Source organism: Monodon monoceros, unplaced genomic scaffold (genome assembly GCF_005190385.1).
Source record: "Monodon monoceros isolate NGI ecotype Baffin Bay Population unplaced genomic scaffold, NGI_Narwhal_1 Super_Scaffold_22, whole genome shotgun sequence".
NCBI classification, from domain to species: domain Eukaryota; kingdom Metazoa; phylum Chordata; class Mammalia; order Artiodactyla; family Monodontidae; genus Monodon; species Monodon monoceros.
The window spans coordinates 110,512,094-110,536,269 of NW_021703779.1; the positions used below are offsets into that span (position 1 = coordinate 110,512,094).

The following is a 24,176-nucleotide window of genomic DNA, read 5'->3' on the forward strand; positions in this document are numbered from 1 at the left end:
CCATTCATATGAAAGTCCAGCACAGGGAAACCTATAAAGACAGCAGGTAGCTTAGTGGCTGCTTAGGGCTGGGGGTGGAGGATGGAGGAATAGCAGGGTGATGGCTAATGAGTATGGGATTTCTTTTTGAGGTAATGAAGATGTTCTAAAATTGACTTGGGTCAGGTTTGCACGTATATATGAATATATTAAAGTCATTGAAATGAGTGAATTGTACGGTATGAATTATATCTCAGTAAAGTTGTTTAAAAGAGAGAGAGAGAAAATAAAATACTGCCCGGGTGATTTTAATGTGCTGCTGAGGTTGAGAACCACTGGTGTAGTTGAAGGAGCATGCAATTGAAGTTAGACAGACCGGAACAAAATGACTGTGTCATTAGGTGACCCAGCTGTGGTTCTCTGAGCTTCATTTTCCTCATCTGGAGAATGAGGATAATAATTTCTGTCTCATAGGCTTGGAAGGAGGATTTAGTGTGGAAAACAAATGAAAGTATGTATGTGTAGCATCTGACACTTAGCAAGCCAGCACTCTATTAAAGGAAGCTATTGCCATCATTGGTTTTCTTTTCTGCCTGAAGGCTCAGAAGGACAGCATTAGAAATATCAGTTCTCACTGCACAAGCTGGGGGAAGGCAAACTGAAGAGTGGAGGGGACCAAGCCAAATACATTATCTGAATGTAGGCTCAATAAATGTCCTCTGTGCTGCTAATAATTTTTTTGGCCCTGTCACAAAACCCACATTCTTCCGATGAGTAAGACTGCAGTGTCATTGTTCACAAAGGAGATGGGTTGCTTCTTTTTTGCCTTAAGAGTTGATGGAAGACCGACACAGGCCCACAGTGGGATCTACTGACTTTCATAATATATTTGCTGTCAAATCTACCACTGTAGGGAATTCCCTAGCTGTCCAGTGGTTAGGACTCCACGCTTCCACTGCAGGGGGCCCAGGTTTGATCCCTGGTCTGGAAACTAATATCCTGCAAGCCAAAAAAAAAAAATCTACCACTGTAATATGTCTCTCAGATCCCCTCACTTATATCCATTTCCACTGTCATTACCTTAGGCCTCTAATACCTCTCGCCTGATGACTGCAACATTCTCCTTAACCGTCTCTAACCCTTTCCCCTCCTACTTCTTCTCCATACCTCAATTCCAGCCATCTTGGTGAAGCACCATTCTGATGGAATTTTTTATTTAAAGACCTTTCAATGGCTTCAAGCCTTTCAAGAGTTGCTGCTATATGACAGTTCTGTTAATAGTATCATCGTCTATGCAGTTGAACTCAGTTCAACAAATCTTTATTGATGGTCTGCTTTGTGATAGGTTGTAGAATAACTAGTAAACAAGACACAGTCCTTTCCCTGTCAGAGTTTACTTTCTTGAAAAGGGAGGCAATTTCGACGTATGTGTAGGAGATAGGCAAAGAAGAAGAGGCAAGGGGTTTCAGAAGGAAGAGAGAGGGAGCAAGGGCATGAGAGTACATGCAAGAAACTACAAAGCCACAGGATATTAAAGGGAAAGGTGTGAGGACAGAGTGGGGGAAATCAGGATGGACAAATAGGCAGGGGCCATGTTACCCTAAGAAGTGTGGGCTCAGTCTGATAGTGATAAGGAGCCCTTGGGGAGCTTTTGGCTAGGGGGAGATACAGGATTATATTTGCATTTGTAAAAGATCACTCCGGCTGCTTTGTAAAGGAAAGATTATAGTGGGTCGGGATTGGAGGCAGGGGAAGCTCTATGGAAGCTAGATTATTTACGACTGTCCAATTACCCAAGCTAGAAACTACTTAGTTTCTATTCCCCCTCTTCATCATAACCAATAATCACATCAAGTCCTGTCAGTTCTACCGCCAAAATTGACTTAATCACTCAGCATTTATTGAATCCTTCTATGCATCAAAAGCTGGGCTTGATGACAAAGAATCCATTTCTCTCCTAAGAGAAGCTGATTGTCTTTGGGGGGGGAGACAGATATGTGAATGGATAAATGTGAAATAATGTGATAAGTACTCACTGGGCGCTGTCAAGGCAGGAAGAGGAAGAGAGAAACAAATGAATGTCTCTGCCTGAGGGCAATGAGACAGAAATCAGGGATCCGTGGAGATGAGGTATGAGTTACGTCCTGAAAGATGAGTAGAATTCTCTAGAGGGAGGAGATTTGGGGAGAGTGTACTGCCCATGATGGGAATAGCTCCTGCAAAGGCATGGAAATGTGAATGAACAGGGCTTGTTTGGGAACCAGCAAAAGGGGTCATGGGGACTGGAGATTAGGTTATGAAAGGAGGCATAGAAAAAGATGAGGTTGGAGAGGTAGACCAAGTTGGAATGTGAACACCCTTGTTTAGGGCAGTGGATCCTGGAGAGTCATGAGAGAATTTTAAGCTGAAGAATGTGATATGAGCAGATTTGTGACTTGAGTCCCTATCTTAGGCCATATTAATTTATCACCATCTCTTCATTTTTTGAAGACATCCTGATTTTGCCCTATTAGGGCACTTGTTCTTTCTTGTTTATATGATTGCAGTGGTCTAACAGGTCTCCCTGCCCCAGAATCCTCTTCCAATTTATCCTCCACTTTGGCATCTTTCTAAAACACCTATCCATTCCTGCCATTGTCCTGCTGCAGCCTGCCAGTGGCTCCCCATCGCTGCCAGGAAAAATCTTTAAATGCCCAGCACGGCACGCAAGACCCTTGTAATCCAGCCTGTGCTGCTTTCCAGCCTCATCTGTCATCCCTCCTTCCCATCCTTTCTCCAGCCTGCCCCTTTTGCTATCCTTGTTAACTAGAGGGCTCCCAAGACCACCAGGCACATTTGGGGCTCCACATCTCTTCTCATTCTCCTCCCACAAAGTCTATCTGAAATGCCCTTACTGCAAACTTCGCCTTAGCTTTCAAGAACCAACTCATAAGGCAAGTTCTTTCGACCTTCCCTTGACCCCCTACAGGGAGAACAAACCCCACTTCCAGTTACGTTCACTCTAAGCATCTTTGCCACAAGCATTTTTTGCCATTTAACTAATTTGCTGTAAGGCAATTTTGCCCTGAAAAATTAAAAACACTGGTTGACAGTTTTTGGTTTGACAGTTTGGTTCCAACTAGTTGAAATGCATTTCCTCCAATTAGTGATGTTATTGATGGCTTTATGGAGCTGACAGATGATGGATGATAATTTGCACCGAGTTAGTTTCTTATTTAAACACACTGTATTGGAGGAGAAAGAGGCCAAGGGCCTCAAAGGCACAGACTTGAACCTGAGTTTCCCATAGAACTTTGGAATGTCTATCAAGGGACACGTGACAACATGCCAAGAACACCCAACAGTGTAGAGGCTTTCACAACACAATACAGAGCTCTGTTTTGTTTTGTTTTTGTTTTTAATATTTATTTACTTATTTGGCTGCGCCACGTCTTAGCTGTGGCACGCAGGACCTTCGTTGCAGCACGCGGTATCTTTAGTTGCAGCATGCGAACTCTTAGTTGCAGCATGTGGGATCCAGTTCCCTGACCAAGGATCGAACCCAGGCCCCCAGAATTGGGAGCACGGAGTCTTAGCCACTGGACCACCAGGGAAGTCCCCAGAGCTCTGTTATGGATATGCATCCTAGCATTTGAAAATTGATACCTCTCTTAATGAAGGAAGACATTTTAGCAAAAAAGAAAAAGTTCAATGCCAAACGAGGAGAGGAATCAACAAGTTAAAAAAAAGGAAAAAATACTATGAACAGAAGACTTGGAAGACAAGTACTTAACGTACAACCCACAAAATAAAATCAGTTATTTTTGTAGTATTGCCGTGAATCTACACACATTTAAAATGCTTTCTTGTATTTTGCAATAGTCTTTTTAATTTTGTTATTCATTTTTCATGCTTTATTATGTTGTCTTTAATGTCCCTCTTTTATTTTTCATTATTTTATCTTTTAGGGCAAAACTGCTTACAGCCAATTAGTTATGTGGTGAAAATGTGGTCCTTTTAATTCTGTTATTTATTTTTCATGTTTCATTATGTCCTTCTCAATGCCCCTCTTTTATTTTTCATTATTTTATCTTTTATGGCAAAATTATCTTACGGCCAGTTAGTTATGCAACAAAAATGTTTGTGCCAAAAATGCTTATGGCAAAGATGCTCATGATGAAAATATTGGATATACAAATCCTTTCCCTTCTCTGGGCTCCCTGGCATCTGGTACATGCTGATATTAGAGCATACAGCATATTGCCTCATAATTATTGCTCGCAGGGCTGTCTCCCAGGCTGGAATGTAAGCTCCACCAGAGGATAAAGTCATATCACATTCCTCTTGTAAACTCAGCTCATAGCACAGTGCCTGGCATATACATAGAAGCTCAGTTAAATGAAGTTAAATAAAGGCGTTGATTTTCTTGTCCCTTTTTTGTCTGGAGTAGTTATCTTCCCCACCAAGCAACTATTTACTGTCAAATGGATATCACTCTTTTCTGGGTCGGATTTCCACTCCTCGGTCACTGAAAATATTCTTTTTAGCCAGCTGGAGAGCCAAAGGCCTGCAGCTCAGACTTCTCTCGGGTTAGAGAACAAGGGTTTCGATTGCCATGCCATAGTGGTCAGAAGACTCAAGCATCCACCAGACTCAGCTTGTAACCAAGCAGCATGATAAAGCCTTGCATTTGCCATTTAAATGTCCACACCCCCCATTTACTTCTATATATTTTGGGGCCTGAGCAAAGGGCCAAAACACTTGTAGAGATATCCTGGGGGCATGGCATAATGTCTATGCTTTGGTTGGGATTTTTCTAAGGGTAACCATGCAAGTGTTCAAAAGAGGGACTGCAGGAAACCAGAGAAAACGATGCCCACTTGTATAAGGGATTCCTGAGGCTCCCTCCTAAACAATGAACCCCCAAACTGGGATTTACTGAAGGGTCAGAACCCCCAGAGATCCTTACATTTCTTAACTATAGACTTCACACCTGTCCACTTTCAAGGTCCAAGAGAAAGTTCAGATGGGCTTAAGCCCCTCGCTCCCCCACATCCCCCTTCCAAACTTTAAAGCTTACAGCAGCTGGTAGGAGCTTCAAACTACTAAGTCCAGGGCATTCTCTGAGGCTTACAGCATGAGTGAAAGTATCTAGAGCCTCAGGAGCCAATTCCTGGAGGGCTTTTGGAAAGGGCATCTGGGAGTCTCTGGTTACACGGCAGACTGCACAGATCATTGATATTGAAGCACATACATGGGACTAACATCTGGGGGATAACCTGACATTGGTTTAAGGCCAACCTGAAAATGTCTCCAACTACTGGTGTCAAAGGATTTGGAGACTGAATCTTGGTGTTGGGGGAACCAGAGTAAAAAATCTTTACTTCCATTAGTTTTATTACTCATAAAACTGTCTTATGGAAAGAAGGGAGGGGGCAGGGTAGGAGTTTGGTTACATGGGGTACAAGTGAATTGGTAGGTACGATGAAGGAATGGGGACAAGGATTAAAGGAAAGGCCAAGAAGATGACTGTAGGGGTGTAGGTGGGGAATCGCCTGAGATTTTGCAGAGAGAATAGGAATTATTGCCTCATTAAGTGGAAATATTTGAGAGGTTGGGGGACCCAATATGAACATTTCTCTGACTTGTCTAAGAATGAGGCTGGGACAGGTCTGGGTCAGCTTCGAAATCTACTGGAGAGGAAATCCAGGCATGAGCAGCAAATACTCTTTCTTGACTGTATTCTCCTCCCTAGATTCTGGGGGAATTTAATCTTAGACTCAAGGCCCGTCCGTCCATATTTACGGTATGCCTGTATGGACCATCTCTTTATGGTATACATTTCTCTTGAAAATGAGTTTGGAAACAATTACTTCTCTCCTAAACAAAAACAGAAAGCAAAACAAAGGAGCAAAAAAAAATCAACTTAGTGCTGCAGAGGATGCAGGAAGGTGGAGGAAGAAAATGCATTTCCCATACTACCTGCTATAAATGAAAATGACCAGTAGGAAATGGCAGGGTTAGAGTTTTCTAAAGAGTGAACACCCATCTGCCATACTGGTTCTGTGATTATAATTTCATAAAATATTTATTGAGCACCTATAACACACTAGAAGTAAGAAGTGACCTAGGCAAGGCCCTACCTTCAGGGAGCTCACAGTCTATGGGAGAAAACTGATGAATGGGTCCTGTACAATGACAGGACCATTGAGTCTGTGAATGGGGCAGCCTGGGCCATAGAGAGCAATGCCTAAGCACTCACTGAAGTAGGTTTGTTTGCTGACAAAGGATGTGTCTGGGATCAACTGCACTTCTGGTCCTCCATTCAAACGCTAAGTTTAGGTAGAAAAAGGGTGCAGCTGAACTCTGCAATGGATTCAGGATACAGCTGCTAAATCTAACTATAGTTCTTTTGGCACTGCTAACTGGGCTGGATTCTGCCTGGCGGCCAAAGACTGCCAAATTCTGATTTAAGACATTGACTTTCCAAAGAAAAATAGCTATAATGAAAATAGCTTATGTCTTACATAAACTCTTAGCAATATAACAAACACATTACCTTTAAATAGGACCCACAGTATTTTGTTACATATGAGCCGTCACACTGACTCAAAACAGTTATTTCTTGCTGTGTGTCTTTTGTGTTGTTTCCATGAGCTTATAATTTTAACAGCACATATTTGACACTACCCAATGATGAATTAATTTTAAGCCTTGTCCCAAAGTACCCTCCTCAACATTTTAATCATTTGACTTTGCCTTTATGATCTTAAGTCACAACTTTCCTGAGCTTTGGTTTCATCAACAACAAATTGGGGACAATAAAGTCCAAAACACCAGATAGCTGTAAGGTTCAAATGAGATAAGTATATGTGAAAGCAGGAGCCTATCTAAAAACTGTCCCTGTTTTAAATCTGAACGAGAAGTCTTACAGCTTTGGATATTGACCCACACAAGCAGCTATGTCCTGGAGGATGAATCTTCTCCCCAGATGAGAACATGAAAAGGGCAGAAAAGGTGAAGATATAAAGGTGACCTGGCTGTGACAGAGTACCCTACTGATTCGGCTCATCAGGCATTTACCCTACTCCACCCTCTCTCTCTGTTATTCACTTGGTTAAAAGTGTTGACCTTGCTGGATGAGGGATGCTATTCCTTCGGTAGAAAAAAAGGGGGAGGGCTCTGAAGTCATGAGAGCCTTCCTTGTAGAAAAGGGCTTTTGGACTTGAAGGACAGCATCTAGTACGGCATATATGGGGTATTTAGAGCCCAACTAAAGACTGATAATCGATGGTAATAAACAACAAAATATCTTCTGTATGTTATGACACAGGTATATAAATCTGCCCATTTTTACAATGAAAAAAGTCCAGTTCATAATATATTTGGACAGACAGAACTGTCCAACTTCAAAGAAAACATGTGGCTTTAAAGAACATTGAGATTAAAACATCTATTCAGTTCAACAATTTAAAAACACTAGGTTAAGCAGTGAATTAAAGTGATTGGCAAAACCTTTCACTGGATAAAACAAAGTGATAATTGTGTTGAATTTTCTTAATTCATTATTTCAGAATTTAATTATATTGCTTAATATCATCTGGAAAGTCCTACACATGGACAATTCCCAGCCAGATTTGTAGCTGGGCCACTACAACAGATTTGTAGCTGGGCCACTTTCTCCATTTGGGACAAGTCATATACATTATACTTTTTTACCCATTATTTCTAATTTCTAATTTATTTATAAGTTATTCAATTGATTAAATATTACATTTTAGGATATATCTCAGTTTTTCCCCATATATGCCAGAATGGTGACTAAGGACACAAGTGAACGTTTAACTTGTTTAAACATGTACTGCAATACACATTATCATTTTGATAAAAAGTAATGACTTTGAGTTATGAGATTTACAAGCTAGCAAATAACAAGTAGTAATACACCAAATAATTCAAGAAAACAACCTCAGTAATACAGATGTCTATTTTATTAAAAAAGTTACAAACAGGTGGACTGCAGGGTCGTCTTACAAAATGACAAGAATGAAATCTATTGGAAAAATTTTACTTTTACAAATCTTTATAGGTCATTGTTCAATGTTTGTACTTGTTATTCGAGATTTTTTACCTTTCATTGATAAAGTTACAGTACATTAGATCCATGATAATAGGTTACATGATTTTATTTGCAGAGCCCTACTGCAGTGATTTGAACAACTCCTAAACAGATGCCACAGTAAAGACGAGACATATATTGCATTTAATATTAATTTATTATCCTAATAAGCAACTTGACATGCAATCTATTGAGGAAGCTAAAATAACTTTTGGTCCCTTTTCTTAAAATGTGCTGGAGAAACCACCTTTAAATCACTTTCCCCTGATTCCTGTGATCCTAAGTGAATTCAAGTTAAACTTGCTGCTGAGGTCAGTGACAGAGAGAGTGAGAGAGAGCAAGAGAATAACTATCCATAGGAAAGAAACACTGTATTAAAAAAAATCCATCTGCAGAAAATTTAAATTATGAATTATTTGATTCCTTTAGAATTTCACAAAGCTAATAAAGATGAACCACAATCACCTAACCTACTTTGAACTGAGTGTTTGGTTTTAAGTTTGGTGTTAAAGTGCAAACTTAAATTAGGTATTCATTTCAAGCAGTTTATAAATAAGAAACAAAGTTTCAATTGCCTCCACCCTTACAATCTCACCATAAAATTCAAAATCTAAAATCAAGAGTTCACTTTGAGGGAATTTGATCAGGAATCAAATGCAACACGATTTTAAAAAAGGAAATCAAAGTTTAATTAATTTCTACACAATAATTAATGGTCATGCTGACCAATAAATCACATGAATGTAGATAACACTTTATTTGAACATCACACACAATATAAATTTAAAATTGCCACACCTTTCCAAAAACCATCACTGCATATATTAGAGCTTTCCTTGACAAAGTTATTGAGCTATTATTATAGATCAAAAGTATAGTTTTGGTTTTTTGTTTTGTTTTATTTAGAAGCATGTTCAAATGACTAAAGCTGGGCTCCTAAAATCGAGAACTTTGGTGCAGTAGGTGAGCTGCAGTTATTAACTTCTGCAAATTAAAAGCACACAACTAAAACCAAATAAAAACCCAACAACAAAATACTGTCAAACTTACAAAATTTTTAAATCATTGCTAGAAAAAGCGCTCGTCATGATGTTAAAACTGAACCACAAGATTACTCTTTATAAGTTTTCTTTCTGCTTCTATACCTGTGTTACTGTTAAAATGTTCAAGTATTCAGACAAAATGTGCTGATTAGGTAAACAACATGGAAGGCAATGGCTATTAGAAGCACATTTGCAAAAAAAACAAAAACAAAAACAAAACGCCCAGAGACTTGGCGCTATCCTCCCTCCTGTTACACAGATTTTTGTCTCTACTACAAACATGCTTCTTGAGAAATAACTAAAAAGCAATTGTGATAGTGCAAGAAAACTTTAACAAATATTGCTTTAAACTATTACTCAGAAAGACAAATATTAAGAACTAGAAACTGTATATGATTTTATTTGAATTTAATTTTACATGTGCAGAAGTCTACTAGATGTCAATTACAAGCCTGACAGGCAAAGCTGAGCTATCTCTGTTTAGGTATACAATTAATTTACCATGGATACAATATCCCTCTTCAAAGGCATTGCTAAGTAGGTCATAACTAAATTTAGAACTTCACAGAAAGGAAAATGTTACTGCTGCAATTTGATGCTGTAAATGAGATTAACACATGTGAAAACCTAATGGAATCAAATGCTTAACTCTTCAGCTAAATGCTCTACAGTCAATTTCAAATATCAATTGTAACTTTCAGAACATTTTAATTACAAAAACACATCACAAACTGCACTTGAAGAAAAGGGATATTCCATCCATACAGGTAAAATGTGATCTTTAGTTTCTTTTTACAACACTGCCACACGTAAACAAAGGCTCAAAGTATTAACCAACCATTTAAAGGAGAAAGATTTTACAAATAGAATGAAGCACTGGTGCGAGGTAATATACAGAAGTAACCATTTGTTTAAGGCTCAATTTTTTCTCCATTATAACTTTCTTTTAAAAGGCATTGAGTAGGTAATACTGAGTTTGAGTATTTAATAAATACAAGTTGAGAAACTGATAAAAGAAATCAATTAAAATATTAAAAATTAATTCTTGCATATTAGCCATCAATAAGAACTTAGAAAGCTACAAAAGGACTGATTGATAAAGAACAGATTTTAAACGTATGGTAAACGTGCTAAGCATTCCTGTTTAAGGTCAATGGATCTTGAAGGCCAAAGACCTTATGCACTTAATTAGATGTATGGCAACATGCTGTAATAGAGACAGGTTTACCAAGGCTCAGTTCTGCAACCCAGGTTGTAAAGTTCTCCAAAGCAGCATCTGTGCAAATTTCCTCTGAGTTTTATCTGCAATTAAGATTAAAATGTCATTAAAATGTAGGAATATAGATTACAGTTTAAAATGAAAACACTGACAACAGATCTGTATACACATTCAAGTGGTACCAGAATCGTAAAGTGGAATTTCACTGTGTTCCCCATAAATTTAAGCAAAAATAATTTTCTGTGGTCCAAAAGAATCATTAAATTTTAGCAACACTATAATGATGCACTGGATGTAATATACTGTAACTTTTATTTTTAAAAATATTATATTTTATAAAGTATACAATATTAAAAATGTTATTACGCGTTTAAAAGATCTTACAGTGTAAAAGTGGCAAATGTCACTTCTACTTTGAATTTGATCTCTTCATGTTTTTAATGGGAAATAGTATTAGAATTAAATGTATACTGATTATGAACTAACTTGACAATATGCAAAACTTCAAAAGTTAGGGTTTTTTTGAGATTTTAAAATAAGAGAATGTAATTCAATCAAAGTCTAGCTATCAAGCATCTACTAGGTACCCCGACTTGGGTTAGATGCTAGGTGACAGCAGTAGTTCAAATTTCCCACTCTGGTCTGCCCTCTTCAGTACATCCTCCCAACCATAAAAGCTTCTCCTATGATTGAGATTTCTCAGTCTCTGCTCTTAGAATTGGTAGACTTCCGCCCTCCTAATTAATACCAGGGGGAAAAAAAAATCTATCATTCAGACACAACGTCTTTTAAATATGCTGGATCACCAAAGTGCTTCTAGGGGAATGGAATTACATTTTTTAGTGTAAAAGATTAAAATTGTTAAATAAAGCCAGAAACAAAGAGTAGAATAGCAACTATGAAACAATGCCAAGTGAAACCAACTTAAGATCATCTTAGGGCTCTACCAATGTTTATACGTGCAAAATTTTAATTTCATTTGACAGCTACACATCTATTAGTGTTCAAAGAGCCTGAGAGAACTCTTTATTAGCAGCTATATCATAAAAATGATTAGTTTTAAAGAATGTCTCTCATTATTATTGAAATTCTGCCACCTAAACACATTAGGAAAAACAGAACAAAAGTTTGCCTCTTCAGAAATTATTAAAGAAAAATTTTTCTTCCAATTAAAATTAAGACTTTCTTTGCATTAACGCAAGTTGTTAATTAGGACACTGGTTATTTAAGCTTGGGCAAGTCCAGTTTCCTCATCATTAAAATAAGGATAAAAATTCTTTCCTGACAGGGTTGTGGTAAACATCACATAAGGTACTATGTGAAAGCACCTTACATGTCAAACGTCAGGTAACATTTTCATTTCTCAACTACGTTATAAATTTCTAGAAGACTAGGATTATGCCTTTGATATCCAAATTAAAGACCTTTATATTTTTATTTTTTAGCCTCATTTCAATTTTTATACCTATTTGAACACAACAGTATTTCATTATATACTCAGTTCACTGTGAGGACTCTTTTTCAGATCAGACTTTCGTCAATTAACATGAATTAGTAAGTTGACTATAATTTTTTTTTTTTTCCTGTACACGGGCCTCTCACCGCTGTGGCCTCTCCTGCTGCGGAGCACAGGCTCTGGACGTGCAGGCCCAGCCGCTCCAGGGCACGTGGGATTCTCCCGGACCGGGGCACGAACCCGTGTCCCCTGCATCGGCAGGCGGACTCTCAATCACTGCGCCACCAGGGAAGCCCTTGACTATAAATTTTAACCCACATTTTTCAAAATAAACAATTATAAAGAGTTTAAGATTTCCAAATATGAATATGTCTCTTAAATAGGGAAGACTTGGATGATTTAATAGTTCAGGCATTCTCTGAAATCAAATTGAGGAAATAGTAATTATTTCTAGCCAAAATAAACATTAAGAATACATACCAGCTTATTAACCATAATCTACATTAAATAAAATGTGATAAATGCATTATTTCCCACCCTCTAAAAACCTGGTTAATACTTGGTCTATCCACATTCCACAGGATGACAATACTCCAGTGAAATCAAGAGACATAGATAAATCCCGGGTCAGATTCAACAGTATTAATATGAGGCATACCATTAAACAAAGTATTAATACCAACTACTTTTCAAGAGAGTAATAAATTTTAATTCTCTGCAGTAATAAATTCTGAGGCAAAAGCTTGCATTAAGCCAAAAGTACAGTCTCTCTCAGATTAGAAGTTCACTGAATGCAAAATGTAAATGTTACTGCTCCACACTGTGAAAGCAAAATTTTCAGTGTACTAACAACTCTTATTCATTTAAAAAACATTCCAGAAGTTTTAAAGGCAGCTGGTCAAAGTCATACTTTTTAACTCCCAGGATATCACATCCAGACACACTGCAAAAGTACAACATGCTGCTTGTGAGATAGAACACAAGTGATGCTCGTCCTTACTCTCAAGTTTCCAGCAAGACACCCAACAAATCTGAACGCTGGAAGCTTCTGCTCAAATTCTTGCTTAACTGGTTTCACTTTTCCACTTTTTTCTAATTTGATTTTGTTAGGAAAGAATAAAAAAAAATCCCAAACAACAGTCCAAACCTTTTGCTCAGGAAATTATGAAATAGGGTCTCCCAAGTGGGGTAAATTGGTACACGAGAGTACCAAACACAGAACTGAAAGAACAAAGATCATTATTTATGTCAGCGTGAAGAAAAAGGGAGACTCTTGATTCAAGACTAGCACATCATTTCACGTGGCAGCAGAATGCCTGGGATATTAACAAAGGCTCCTAAAAGGCTTAGCAGTTTATGAATGCCTTTCTAGCTTAGCTGGATTTAGCATTTCTAAATACAATGGTATTTACTAGCATTCTTTTTAGCAAATATAAATGTGCAACCATAATCAATTTTAACTTTTTCCAGTTTTATACATATGATATTCTGGGGACTTAACCAAAGGAACTTTAAAAAAAATAAATTTCGTTTCCCAGTTTTTACTTGGCATTTTCATATCCAAGTTAAATATTAATTATATTAGCAAAGCACTAGGCTAGAATTCTGTTGATAGAGTTTATGTTTTTTGTCAAATATCTTGCTTGTTTCTCCACTGTAATTTGCATAACACTCATGAAGCTTATTAGGGGGTGGAGTGAGAGAGCTATAGGATCATTAAAAGTGCTCATCTGTCACCCATTAGAGAGCAGAAGCTGAACCTATGGCATAGAATCCTCAAATGGAAGGTGAACCGTGCTTTAAGGAGAACATGCACACTAAAAGTTTACAGTAAACCCAGGGTAAAAAGGAAAAGCTATTTTTCTTATGTCCTAAACCTAAAATCGCTAAGTTTAAATTAATATGATGAATTCAGTTCTGAGATCTCAAACAGTATGGTCATGCCCACTGATAATAAGCAGCAGTGTGAGCCCAATAATCTGATCCTAGCTGCTAGCTTTGAATTAAACCAGGTAGGGCACTGCTTCCCTCAACTCTAAATTGCTTTTTCTGAATCCCATACTCCTAAGACTGTGGCTAATCAAAGGAATTTGGGAGTATGTTTTTAGTAGGATAAGTTTTTCCAACAGCTGACAGGATTTAAGTTTTTCTTGGTGATATTATCTTCTGGATTTTAGAATTCCACTGAGAAGTACTCCCACGAGGAGAATCTTTCCTGAAGTATGGCTAGAATACTTCCTCAGTGGCAATTCTCCAACTCCATGATGCAATTTTTGTTAATTCTACTGATGGCTCATTCTAAGCTAGAGAGGTAACAGAGTAAAAGTGAATGGCTCAAATGCATTTTATTCTGCAATAAAAGCCTAATCTTGAGGTTAAAAGGAAGCAGTTAAAGTGGGAACAGATATACAAAGAGTCATTCTAATTCTAATCACAGACACCTCCACACCCAGAGCAGGTCTAACTAGGCACCTATCCACCCTGAACAGTCCCAAACCATGAACCTTGTGGGGGTCAGTGAAGGTCTGGGTGAATTAGTGGGCAGAAAGGACAAGGCAACTCTGTTCTTCCCTTTTCCCCCAGGTCCATTGCAGATCTATATGGTACACACTACCCCAAGGAATGCTTTCTCCTCCACTCAGGGCCGCTGTGTCACAGGCTCCATTCTGGCTCACTATGTGAACTGGATGACGAACGAGCATTTAAAGTAAGCTATTTTCTCCAAAGTGATAAGCAAGATAGGGCAGGGGGGAAAAAAGGAAGTATCTCTCTAAACTGTAACTTCAACAATAGAATTCCACCCCAGTGTTTTACTGATATGATTAATATTTAACTTGGATATGAAAATGCCAGCATTTTAAAGTACAAAATGTGAGTTAATTTTCATGATTTCCCCCTCACATCTGCTAAATCCCCCGGCATATCATATCTAATTAAAAGCTGGAAAAAAGATTAGAAACAATTCTGATTCCACATATTTATTTATTTAAAAAAAACCTGAAAATGCTAATCAATTCCACTGTGTTTAGAAATAGTAAGGCCAGCTAGACTAAAATGACATTCATAGATGGTTCAGCCTTTCAGGAGCTTTTGTTAACATCCCGGGCATTCTGCCGCCACGTGAAATGATGTACTAGTCTTGAATCAAGAATCTCCCTTTTTCTTCGGGCTGACATATATAATGAACTGAGGCTGACATAAATAATGATCTTTGTTCTTTCAGTTTGATTCCCGGTGTTTGGTACTCTTATGCACCACTTACTCTCGTCGAGAGAACCCGTCCATAATACACGGAGAAAAATAGGATAAAATCCTGCAGGAGACCTTCAAGCTGTAGTAAAGAACACCTTCTTTCATTCCTGTTTTTTTAAAAAATAATTATATTAATTTCTGTCAATACTGGACTGAGATACAGGAATCCTTGAAAAAATAATCTTTAAAAAAATTCTATTTGCCAAAAGAGTATTTACCAAATGATCACATTTAAGGAATAACTTTACTGTACTTCCCTAACAGAATATTTTTAGGATATTATTTTCTTTCTTTCTGGCATTCCCTCTGTTTGGAAATCACCTCTACCCCTCTCCCCATCCACTCAAATCCTACTCATTCTTCAAGGCCTGACTCAAACGCTACTGCTCCCCAGTTCCTCTAAATCAGTGGTTCTTAACCAGGGGCAATTTTGCCCCCCAGGAGACACCTGGCGATGTCTGAAAATATTACTGTTCACCACAACAGAGGGGCGGGGGGAATGCTCTTGGCATCTAGTAGGCAGAGGCTAGGGATGCTGCTAAACATTCTGCAATGCACAGGATGGTCGCTACAGCAAAGAGTCCTGAATGTTGAGAACCTGCTCTAACTGAACGTGGTCTCTCCTTTCCCCGAAACCCCACAGCACTGTGATTTACTTCTTTTATAGTATTATGAAATTACTAACAAAACACTCATCATTCTCAACGACAGTATCTCACAACAGCCAAATGTCAACTATTTACACCAATACAGGGGAACGATGATACAGTTAATAAAACCAAGACAGGGCTGCAACACTGACCTGGGTTTCTATTATACTTCTGCTGCACAGTAAATGAAGTCCTTCAAAGCAGTTGGTGGCAGGCTCCTCAGGTCAGTAAGGAAACCAGCCACGAAAGCAGTGCATAAGGAATCTGGCATTGCTTCCAGACTTACAGTAAGATTACTGCCAGTGGGAGGGTGAAAGGTGAGGAAACAATCCTGGGAGCCATGCAGATAAACAGGTGTTGGGCAACAGACTGGTGACTCAAATTGAAGGGTGGTAAGAAATAAATGTGAGGAATTATCAGCAGTAATGCTTAGAACATTAATATATTTTCCCTTTCAATTAAGAGAAACCAACTTACAACAATCACAGTTCTTCTGACTCACTTGAGTCTTACTATCTCTAATTTGGACAAGGTACTCTTATAAATATTAAGGACAAACATTTCCCAAATCACCTTTATTTGTCAAAGTTTGATCTTCAATCTAAATCTGGGACTGGTAGACTTCAGAGCTCTATGACTCAAGCTACAGGACTCAGAATCCATCACCTATTTTTTCAAATAAATAGTAAGCAAGCACAACCACAAACTTTATGGACCTCCAATTACAGATACCTGTGCACATCAGTTCAATTTTATTTGATAGCAAAAAAACCCACTGCATATAGTGTGCTTTGTTCTAAAAGATCTTGGTCAGGGGACTCCCTATAACATTTTCAGAAATCCAGCTGATTAGATATTTTATTTCAAGACTCACACCTTCAATTGTGTATTCTGCTTATAAAAACCAAACAAAAACTACACAGGCAACTTAACCCATTATTATAAAAATGAGCAATTATTGTTATTAATATTTTCTGATTTCAGTACCTTAGTTAACAAAAAATATAAACATAGTTTCCTTGAGATATTAAAAAGTCTACTTAATCATTCGTGTAGGTAACCAAACAGATTAAAAGTAATTTAGATCACAAAAGCTGCAAAATGAAATAAACTCAGAAATAACTCAGAATAAGAAATCTTTAAAAATAGCTTTAGACATTACTCATTTGCCAATTTGAATAAGACAGTGGCCCTCTACATGTGAGACCAATTTTATTCAGTTTCCTTCCTATAGCTGTCTACATTAATGACAGAAAAAAACTGGGAACACTTTGCAGGAGCTGGTTAATTTTTTATAAAGATGATAAAACTAAAACGCACACACTTACGTCATTTGCCTGGTTAAAAGTGTCAGATAGAGAAGTAGAGCATAACGGTAAAGATGCGACACCACACAGAACTTGCTCAAACTTGAAGCTGGCTTACAATTTAAGAAGAGACATTGTGGTATCAAGAACCCTGGACTCAATCACCTACATAGGCCTGTTCCTGCCTCAAAACACTATATTGCAAGTGTGATGCTATCAACAAAACATATGCTGGGCTACAGTCTGCACAGTGACACTATATGATAACAGATGGAGCTAGGTATAAGACAATAAATGTGTTTTCATCTCATTCTGGTATGCTCAAAAACTGATGAGAGAAAGCATTTTGAATAAAGCACTGTTGTCATCCTTCATTTTCAAAGATGACACCAGCTGACAGAAGATCTTGTCTGAAAAGATAAATTAGGGACTGTTAGTCTTTTCTCCAGGGAGCACATATAAAGCCAGACCTTTGATTAGGAATCATCTCTGCGATCTGAAATGACTGTTGCCATTTGCAACACTGTCTCTTAGACTTGAGGTCAGTCTTGGCTCAAAACAATCAATTCCATTCCTGATATTGTCAGGCTAGTCTGGCATTTTCTGTGGTTTCTCAGTCATCCAGGATATTTGTTGTCTTATCTTATAATCTACGTATTATTGTCTAAGTGAGACTATCTGCCCAATTACAATCTAGATTAAAAGATCATGACATGCATAAAATAATCTCATTTTAAATGCTCAGTAAATTTTATATAACCTTACTTTTCCAAAAACACAATCATTAAAAAAACCTTTATTAAGTTATTTAGCCCAATGAAAGGTTTGAAGATTTTACTATTGCTCTTATTAACTCCATTATTTATTAAACTGAATACATTATTTTCCTAGGCTTGGGACTGTCCGTTCTAAACACATCACAGATGATTTCACCAGATTCTCATCTGGACCATATATTCATAATGAAGTCAAGGTACATTGTGGCACTATAATTTATTATTATCAGAGGTCACTTAAGTCCCTCCAGCGCAAGGTACAGATTAACTTGATTAAATAATCATCCTGTAAATCTAGCACTTGGGTGATTAGTAAATCGATGATTTCAATTACAGCAGCTCTCCAGCCCAGAAAAGAAAAGCATAGAAAACACAAAACTAATCATCTTCTCAAATTACTACTGGATGCTCTCCCATGCATTTTGGATGCTACATCACCAAAACAGGGAAAAGGTGTATCATCCTTTAACTTACCCCACCCCAAAGGAATGTTAGAGAGAGAAGCACAGTAAATTGCTTTAAAAAACAAATCTTGGTGATGGGAATACAGGCAATTTCTTACCTTCATTTTACTAATCTGTATTTTTTTCGATTTTCTACATTGAATGTTGACTATTTTGCGCTAAGGGAAATATTATTTTAAAAATAAAGAAATTTAAGGTAGCACAATGTGTATTATTAGTATTACCCAGCTTTTTGTTCCACTTGACCAAAAACATAAGGTTCCATCAACAACTAACCTGCTCGGTATGGCCATGATTGAGGTTATCTTTTTTTTTACTGGACAACGCAAGTTGTACAACACTGATCTTGCTTCTCGGGCAGGGAAGAATAGTTCATTTGCCTGACGATCTCGGCAAAAAGTTCATCCACCATTGATTTACTTTTTGCCGATGTCTCCATGAAAGGACAGCCCCATTCTTGAGCCAGAGCTCTGCCTTCTGAAGACATAACCTCTCTTTCTGGTTCCAGATCCACTTTATTTCCTACTAGGATCAGTGGGACTTTTTCATATCTCTTCACTCTGACAATCTGATCTCTCATTGGCTTGATATCCTATGTAAACAGTCACAAAGAGAAAGGGAAAAAATTATGCTATTTGCATAACCATAAAAGAAATATTGCAATATTGCAAGAAGTCACCCTTCAGTAAGTAGAGAACGCTGAATCCAAAATAAAACCACACACCCAAATAGAGAAAACGTCATTTTCTCCATTGAAGTAGCAACTAGATAATTTCCACAGACCCTACCTGCTGGATTTCTGTCAAGAATATAAAATGTAGGTTGCACACTAACTTTAGGACTCATTTAATCACTTCTTTCCCTCAGTCGATACTGATTTGAAAAGCAAATTCCCAAATATGATGAATCCATTTGTACAAAAGGGTGTCTGGCCATGTCCTTAAACCTGCCGGCTTGTCATCACTCCTGATAACACCTGTTATCCTAGCACAGGATGGCAGCATCTATGCATTCCTAGCCATTTAGCAAGAGCGCTTGAGAGAAAGTGTTTTAGGTGGGAACAAAAACACTGCGTTGTGTCTAGAAGACCAAAGTTAAAAACAGATTCACACATGTCAATGTTTCATTTTAAATGTAACGGTATGCCTTTATCCTCAAAATACACTTCAATGTTAGAAATTACTGTACACTAGTGAGCAGCTCCTGGGAGGGACAATGCAGGGGGGAGTTTGGGCGGGAAGAAGTCAAACTTTCCTTTGCCTATGTTCGGGTTTACAACTTGAATTTTCTCCCACGTGTATTATTTTTTCTAAGTAATTACAATTAATTACAAAAGGTAAGAGCCTTAACAATTCTCTAGGAGGGTGAACTTTGGGGGGGGGCGGGTAGTACTGATTTAAGACATGTTATAGATTTAATACTAACATTAGTTTTTTGAATTTTTTTGTAACTTAAAAGATTTGACTTAAATATAACATGTGTTTAATTTGAATAGTTACAGTGCACAGTATTCACTTGCAGGACGAAGGAAAAACAAGGGACTAAAAATTTACAAAAACATACGGTTATTTGACATTTGTAACAATTTTGTTTGATCACATATCAATTCAGTCTTCTAGGTTAAGCTTCTTTTCCCTGTGTCCTTATGGAAACACAAGTTCAGCTGAGAATCCAAATTTACGGCATTTGGGCTTAAAAGAGTTTAAGTCTCCATTGAAATAATGGCAGTTTTTCACTATTTATGTGTATAAAAGAAGTAGCAATAATGGATATCTTATGAAAAATCCTTCAAAAGACTGCCAGCCTCAAGAGAGTCAGCTAATAGAATAACAAATGTCCCAAGGATCCTTTAGAAAGAAAACGCCTGTCAAATAGCACCTTTAGCACATTGGTACTTTCTGGTGAAAAATGCTTTTATAATAGTAATGCTTTGGAATTTAAGCCTACATAAAATGAACTTTAGTTTGGTCACAGTAGCGTTGTTTCATTTATTATTATTTTTAAAAGAAAAAAAATCCTGAAGTTGCTATATCTGGTTACTGGAAAAGCTCACTATAGTACTTTAAGTTAAAATACTAAGAAAAGTGGAATTAGCACATTGGCTTGGCTAAAGCACTTAATGTCTCTTATGTAAGCAACATTAGTGCATACCTTTAAATGCAGAAAAAAATATCCATTTCCTAAATCAAGGGAGGTCAATATAACGGGTCAATATGAGGTTATTTATTTTCAAGGAATAAATAGCAACATTTATTGCATCTCTTAAAATAATGTTAAACCTCCAGTCTGTCTTCCAGTGAAGGACACGACAGATTTTCCGAAGAAATTGGACCACCTCCAGTTCGGCCACCGGCCGGGGGTTAGAAATCTGCACTTGTTCAGTGTTCCCAGTTCCACATATTTTCTATAAATATTGTCAATATTATCAGAAATGATTTGGATGAACTGCAAAAAAGGAGAGTCATTCTAGATTTTTGTTCGTTATTAATTCTAGGTACTAGTCTTTTCAATTAGTAACTTCCCTTCACACGCCCCAAGTAAGTAAAATGCCTAGAAGGCAGGTCTTGAGTTCTTCATCTTGCAGCCCTAAGATTTATAAATCTGGCTGAGAGACTTGGCTGAGAACAGAGAGGGGGAGGGGGGAAGCAGACGCAGAAGAGTTATCTGTGCAACAGATAATCGGCTCCAAATAATTTTCCTTCTGAAGTGCTCTATTTGCCCGAGATTATCTTTTAAATGTTGTTTTGTTGAGTACATTAACCAAGACTTGTTGACTTGAACAAGCAACTTCAGAAGGCTATATAGTCCAGGCTAAATATACACAAGCTGACATTTCTTTTTCACTTCTCTTTCACTTAAAAATAACTTTAAAACATTTGTTGACGGTTGAGACTTTAGTCCTCTCTACAGAAACAACTCGATACTTTTCCGTGCCAGGAGTAACCTCAAAAATGCGCCATGTCTAACTTTCAAAAGCAAAACACAGTCATTTACGCACGGTGCAAGCAAACCAGAAGTAAATGTAGGATTACCACACCCCCTTCTAACAAATTACAAGACTTGGTTTGGTTACCTGAAAAGACTGTTGATTAACCAGACTATAAACCAGGATGAAACCTTGGCCGTTTTTGATGTAGAGATCTCTCATGGAGGCAAACTGCTCAGTTCCTGCGGTGTCCAGAATTTCCAGCACGGAGGGGGAAGAGTCCACTTCGATCTCTTTGCGGTAGAAATCTTCAATGGTGGGGTCATATTTCTCAATGAAAGTCCCAGTGACAAACTGCACAGTCAGGGCAGATTTGCCAACCCCTCCGCTCCCTAACACCACTACCTTGTATTCCCTCATGAGTCTCACCTTCCCCAACTCCTACCAGAGGGAGGGAAAAATTACACCCCGCTCGCTGCGGCGCGGCTCTGGGAGGCGGAAGGTGGGCGGAAATCTGCGAACCCGGGAGGAGAGTGCAGAGCAGCCGAGGGCCCAACGAGGGAAGAAGAGGAAGTTAAAGGAGGGGGAGGGGAAAGAGCGAAGTGTCGGGGTGGGTGGGGATGGGATGGTAATGCCCTTCCTATAGGAACTGAAGCCCAGGCAGGGGGCGTGGGGAGAGGGCGAGCCCGGAGCAGCCCGGAGTGGGGGGGGAGGCGAGGCGCGCCCCCCGGAGGGAAGGGGTGGGCGCCGCAGGACCGACGGGGGCTCCCGCGGGAAGGCGGGCGTCGGAGGAGCCTGCGGCCGGGGGCTGCCCCGTACCCCTCCCCCGCCCTTCACACAAAGGGGCCCAGGGACCCCGCTTCCTGCTCGCGCCGCCGAGCCGGCCCGGGCCTCTGTGCTCTGTTCCAGTCTCTGCTGCCCGGACGGGTCTCTGGGCCGCGGCTCCCGCGGGCGTCGTCCGGCCTGTGATGGGGCGGGGAGAGGGCGCGCGTTACCCGCCGGACCCCCGCCCGCCCCAGCCGGGCGGCCCGGCCGGCCGCCTCCCCTCCCCCCGCCCCCGGCTCCCACCCGGACCCGGCCACCGCCGCCAACACTGCCGCCGCTTACCCTGCCGTCCTCACCCGCCCGGCCGCCCGGGAGGCTCTGTCACGCCAAGGCCATGGCCATCGGCCGGCTCCTTGGTCTCACCGCCGCCCCTGCGCTGCGGCTCGCAGAGGGAAAAGGGGCGGGGGCCGTCCGGCGGCGGCGGCGGCCGCTGGGACTCCAGGCGAACCCACCTCTTTTTTTTCTCCCCCCCCCCCCCCCCCCCCACCGCACACACCCGGAAGGGTTTCCCTGACACACTGGTTGAGGTGCCCCAGTTCCCCGAGACTGGACGGGATCACTTCCGGTGGGGAAAGTCCCACCTCTCCGGGGCGAGCCGGGTGGCGCTGGGGCCGCGCCCTGCTGGGCGAGACGGCTAGGGGACGGTTTCGGGTCGGGGCTACGGCCTTGGCAAAGGGCCTCTCCCAGAACCTCCGGCGTCCTCCCTTTTTCCGCCCGGCTGCCCGCAGCTGCTGTTCCTGCTGCTGATGCTGCGGACAGTCCCACCCCGACCTCGCGGAAGCCTCTCCGCGTCTCAGCTGCCCCCAGCCCGGCCTGAGGACTCGATCCACTCTTGCCGGATCTAACGACCCGGAGAACGCCAAACATCTCCGTACTAGAAGCAGAAGGGAAAATAAAACAGCCGAGAAAGTTGATTCTCTTTGCTGGTATTTCTTCCACTTGACATTTTTCGAAGAAACGCGTGCAAACTAGCCTTCGACTTCGCTAATGATTCTGATTTCCTCTGTGGTGTGTTTTATTTAGCCGTGCCTGACAAATAATTAAGCACACACACGGTACTTTTATCATCTGGCAAATCTGCCTTGTCTCCATCAGCAAATGCCAAAGTCATTCCTTTCTTTCTTATCACCAGGGTTGAAAAACAACAGGATTAGAAGTAGACTTTACGGTACTGTAACTCAGCTTTGCCCCATTTTTTATTCCAACCGCTACGCAGCAGGGAAGCCTTGATTGGAAATTGTTTAGGCCAGCAGACTAACTTCTTTTAATCTTTTCATTATTTGCAGGCACAGCAATTTGCATGGCTGGCTCTTCCAAGTTAAAGTTTGTTTTAACGGCCATCCTTCATAGTCTTTGAATTCAGAAGCAAAGGACTCGGGTTAAACACACTAAGTTTCTATTTTTAGATAAAATTGGTACTTCTTACATATCTTTCCCTCTGCTAACTTTCTATTTGTAAACCTTGTGTCAGATCCACAGAGCCCCAGGGTCCCAGAAGCCTAGGTTATATTTTAGGCATGTCACTCCCTTTTTGATTCAGGCATGCACCCAGAAACCTGAGTCAGTGGCCAGTCGAATTAAATTGACCCCAAATCCCCTTACTTGTAAGCCCTAATGGCTGAACTGTATAAATAGGGATTTATTACCAAACCCAAATTGTTAGACATTAGACAACAGGCAAATTACAGTAGTGTGAAGTCCCACTGTGTCTCTCCCTGAGTACTCCCCAATGTCACTTACAGTATCCAAAGGAGAGTTTAGCTCAATTTCTCCTCAGCCTAGGGTTGGTGTCATCTGTCCCGCGAAGTCCCCGGCTCTGGCTCCAGCTGGCCTGAGTCCCACCTGATATCTGAGGCACTGCCCTCTGCTGGAAGAGGTTTGGTCTATGAATTATGAGTCTCCTTGTAGGTCACTGCGCTTCCACACGTGCTGTCGCCTGATTTGGAGCTCTGCTGCCCACCTCCCTGGCTAGCTGTCTCCAGACTGTCTGGGGGAATCCACAGCCCTGCACCAGCCCTGCTTGTAACTGAGTCTGGAAATTCCTCTTCTGATCCAGCAATCAGTGCTGAGCAATTGTAGCAAGTCTCTGCTGTTACTAAACTGGCTAAACAGGGTGCCCTTCTTGTTGAGGTGGTCCCACCTGTTGGCAACTCTAATATGAATGTGTTGGCCAAAGTATTT

At 40.0% G+C, this 24,176-nt stretch overlaps 1 protein-coding gene across 3 annotated transcripts; it reads right to left on the minus strand.

Moving 5' to 3' along the window:
- Positions 1–7,927: 7,927 nt before the first annotated feature.
- Positions 7,928–23,887, minus strand: RAP2C (RAP2C, member of RAS oncogene family). Of its 3 annotated transcripts, XM_029241042.1 has the most exons (5): positions 22,278–22,466; positions 21,600–22,133; positions 21,318–21,478; positions 18,521–18,836; positions 8,051–10,422 (listed from the first exon to the last, which is right to left on the minus strand). In XM_029241042.1, exons 3-4 carry the CDS (start codon positions 21,390–21,392, stop codon positions 18,558–18,560), a joined length of 354 nt encoding a protein of 117 aa, XP_029096875.1. In that variant the 5' UTR covers positions 21,393–21,478; positions 21,600–22,133; positions 22,278–22,466; the 3' UTR covers positions 8,051–10,422; positions 18,521–18,557. The 3 variants fall into 3 exon arrangements, with proteins under 3 accessions (XP_029096874.1, XP_029096873.1, XP_029096875.1); XM_029241041.1 differs by lacking the exon at positions 22,278–22,466 and adding an exon at positions 23,736–23,887 and having other exon boundaries at positions 7,928–10,422; positions 21,318–22,133; XM_029241040.1 differs by having other exon boundaries at positions 7,928–10,422; positions 21,318–22,133; positions 22,278–22,467.
- Between the last annotated feature and the right edge of the window lie 289 nt (positions 23,888–24,176).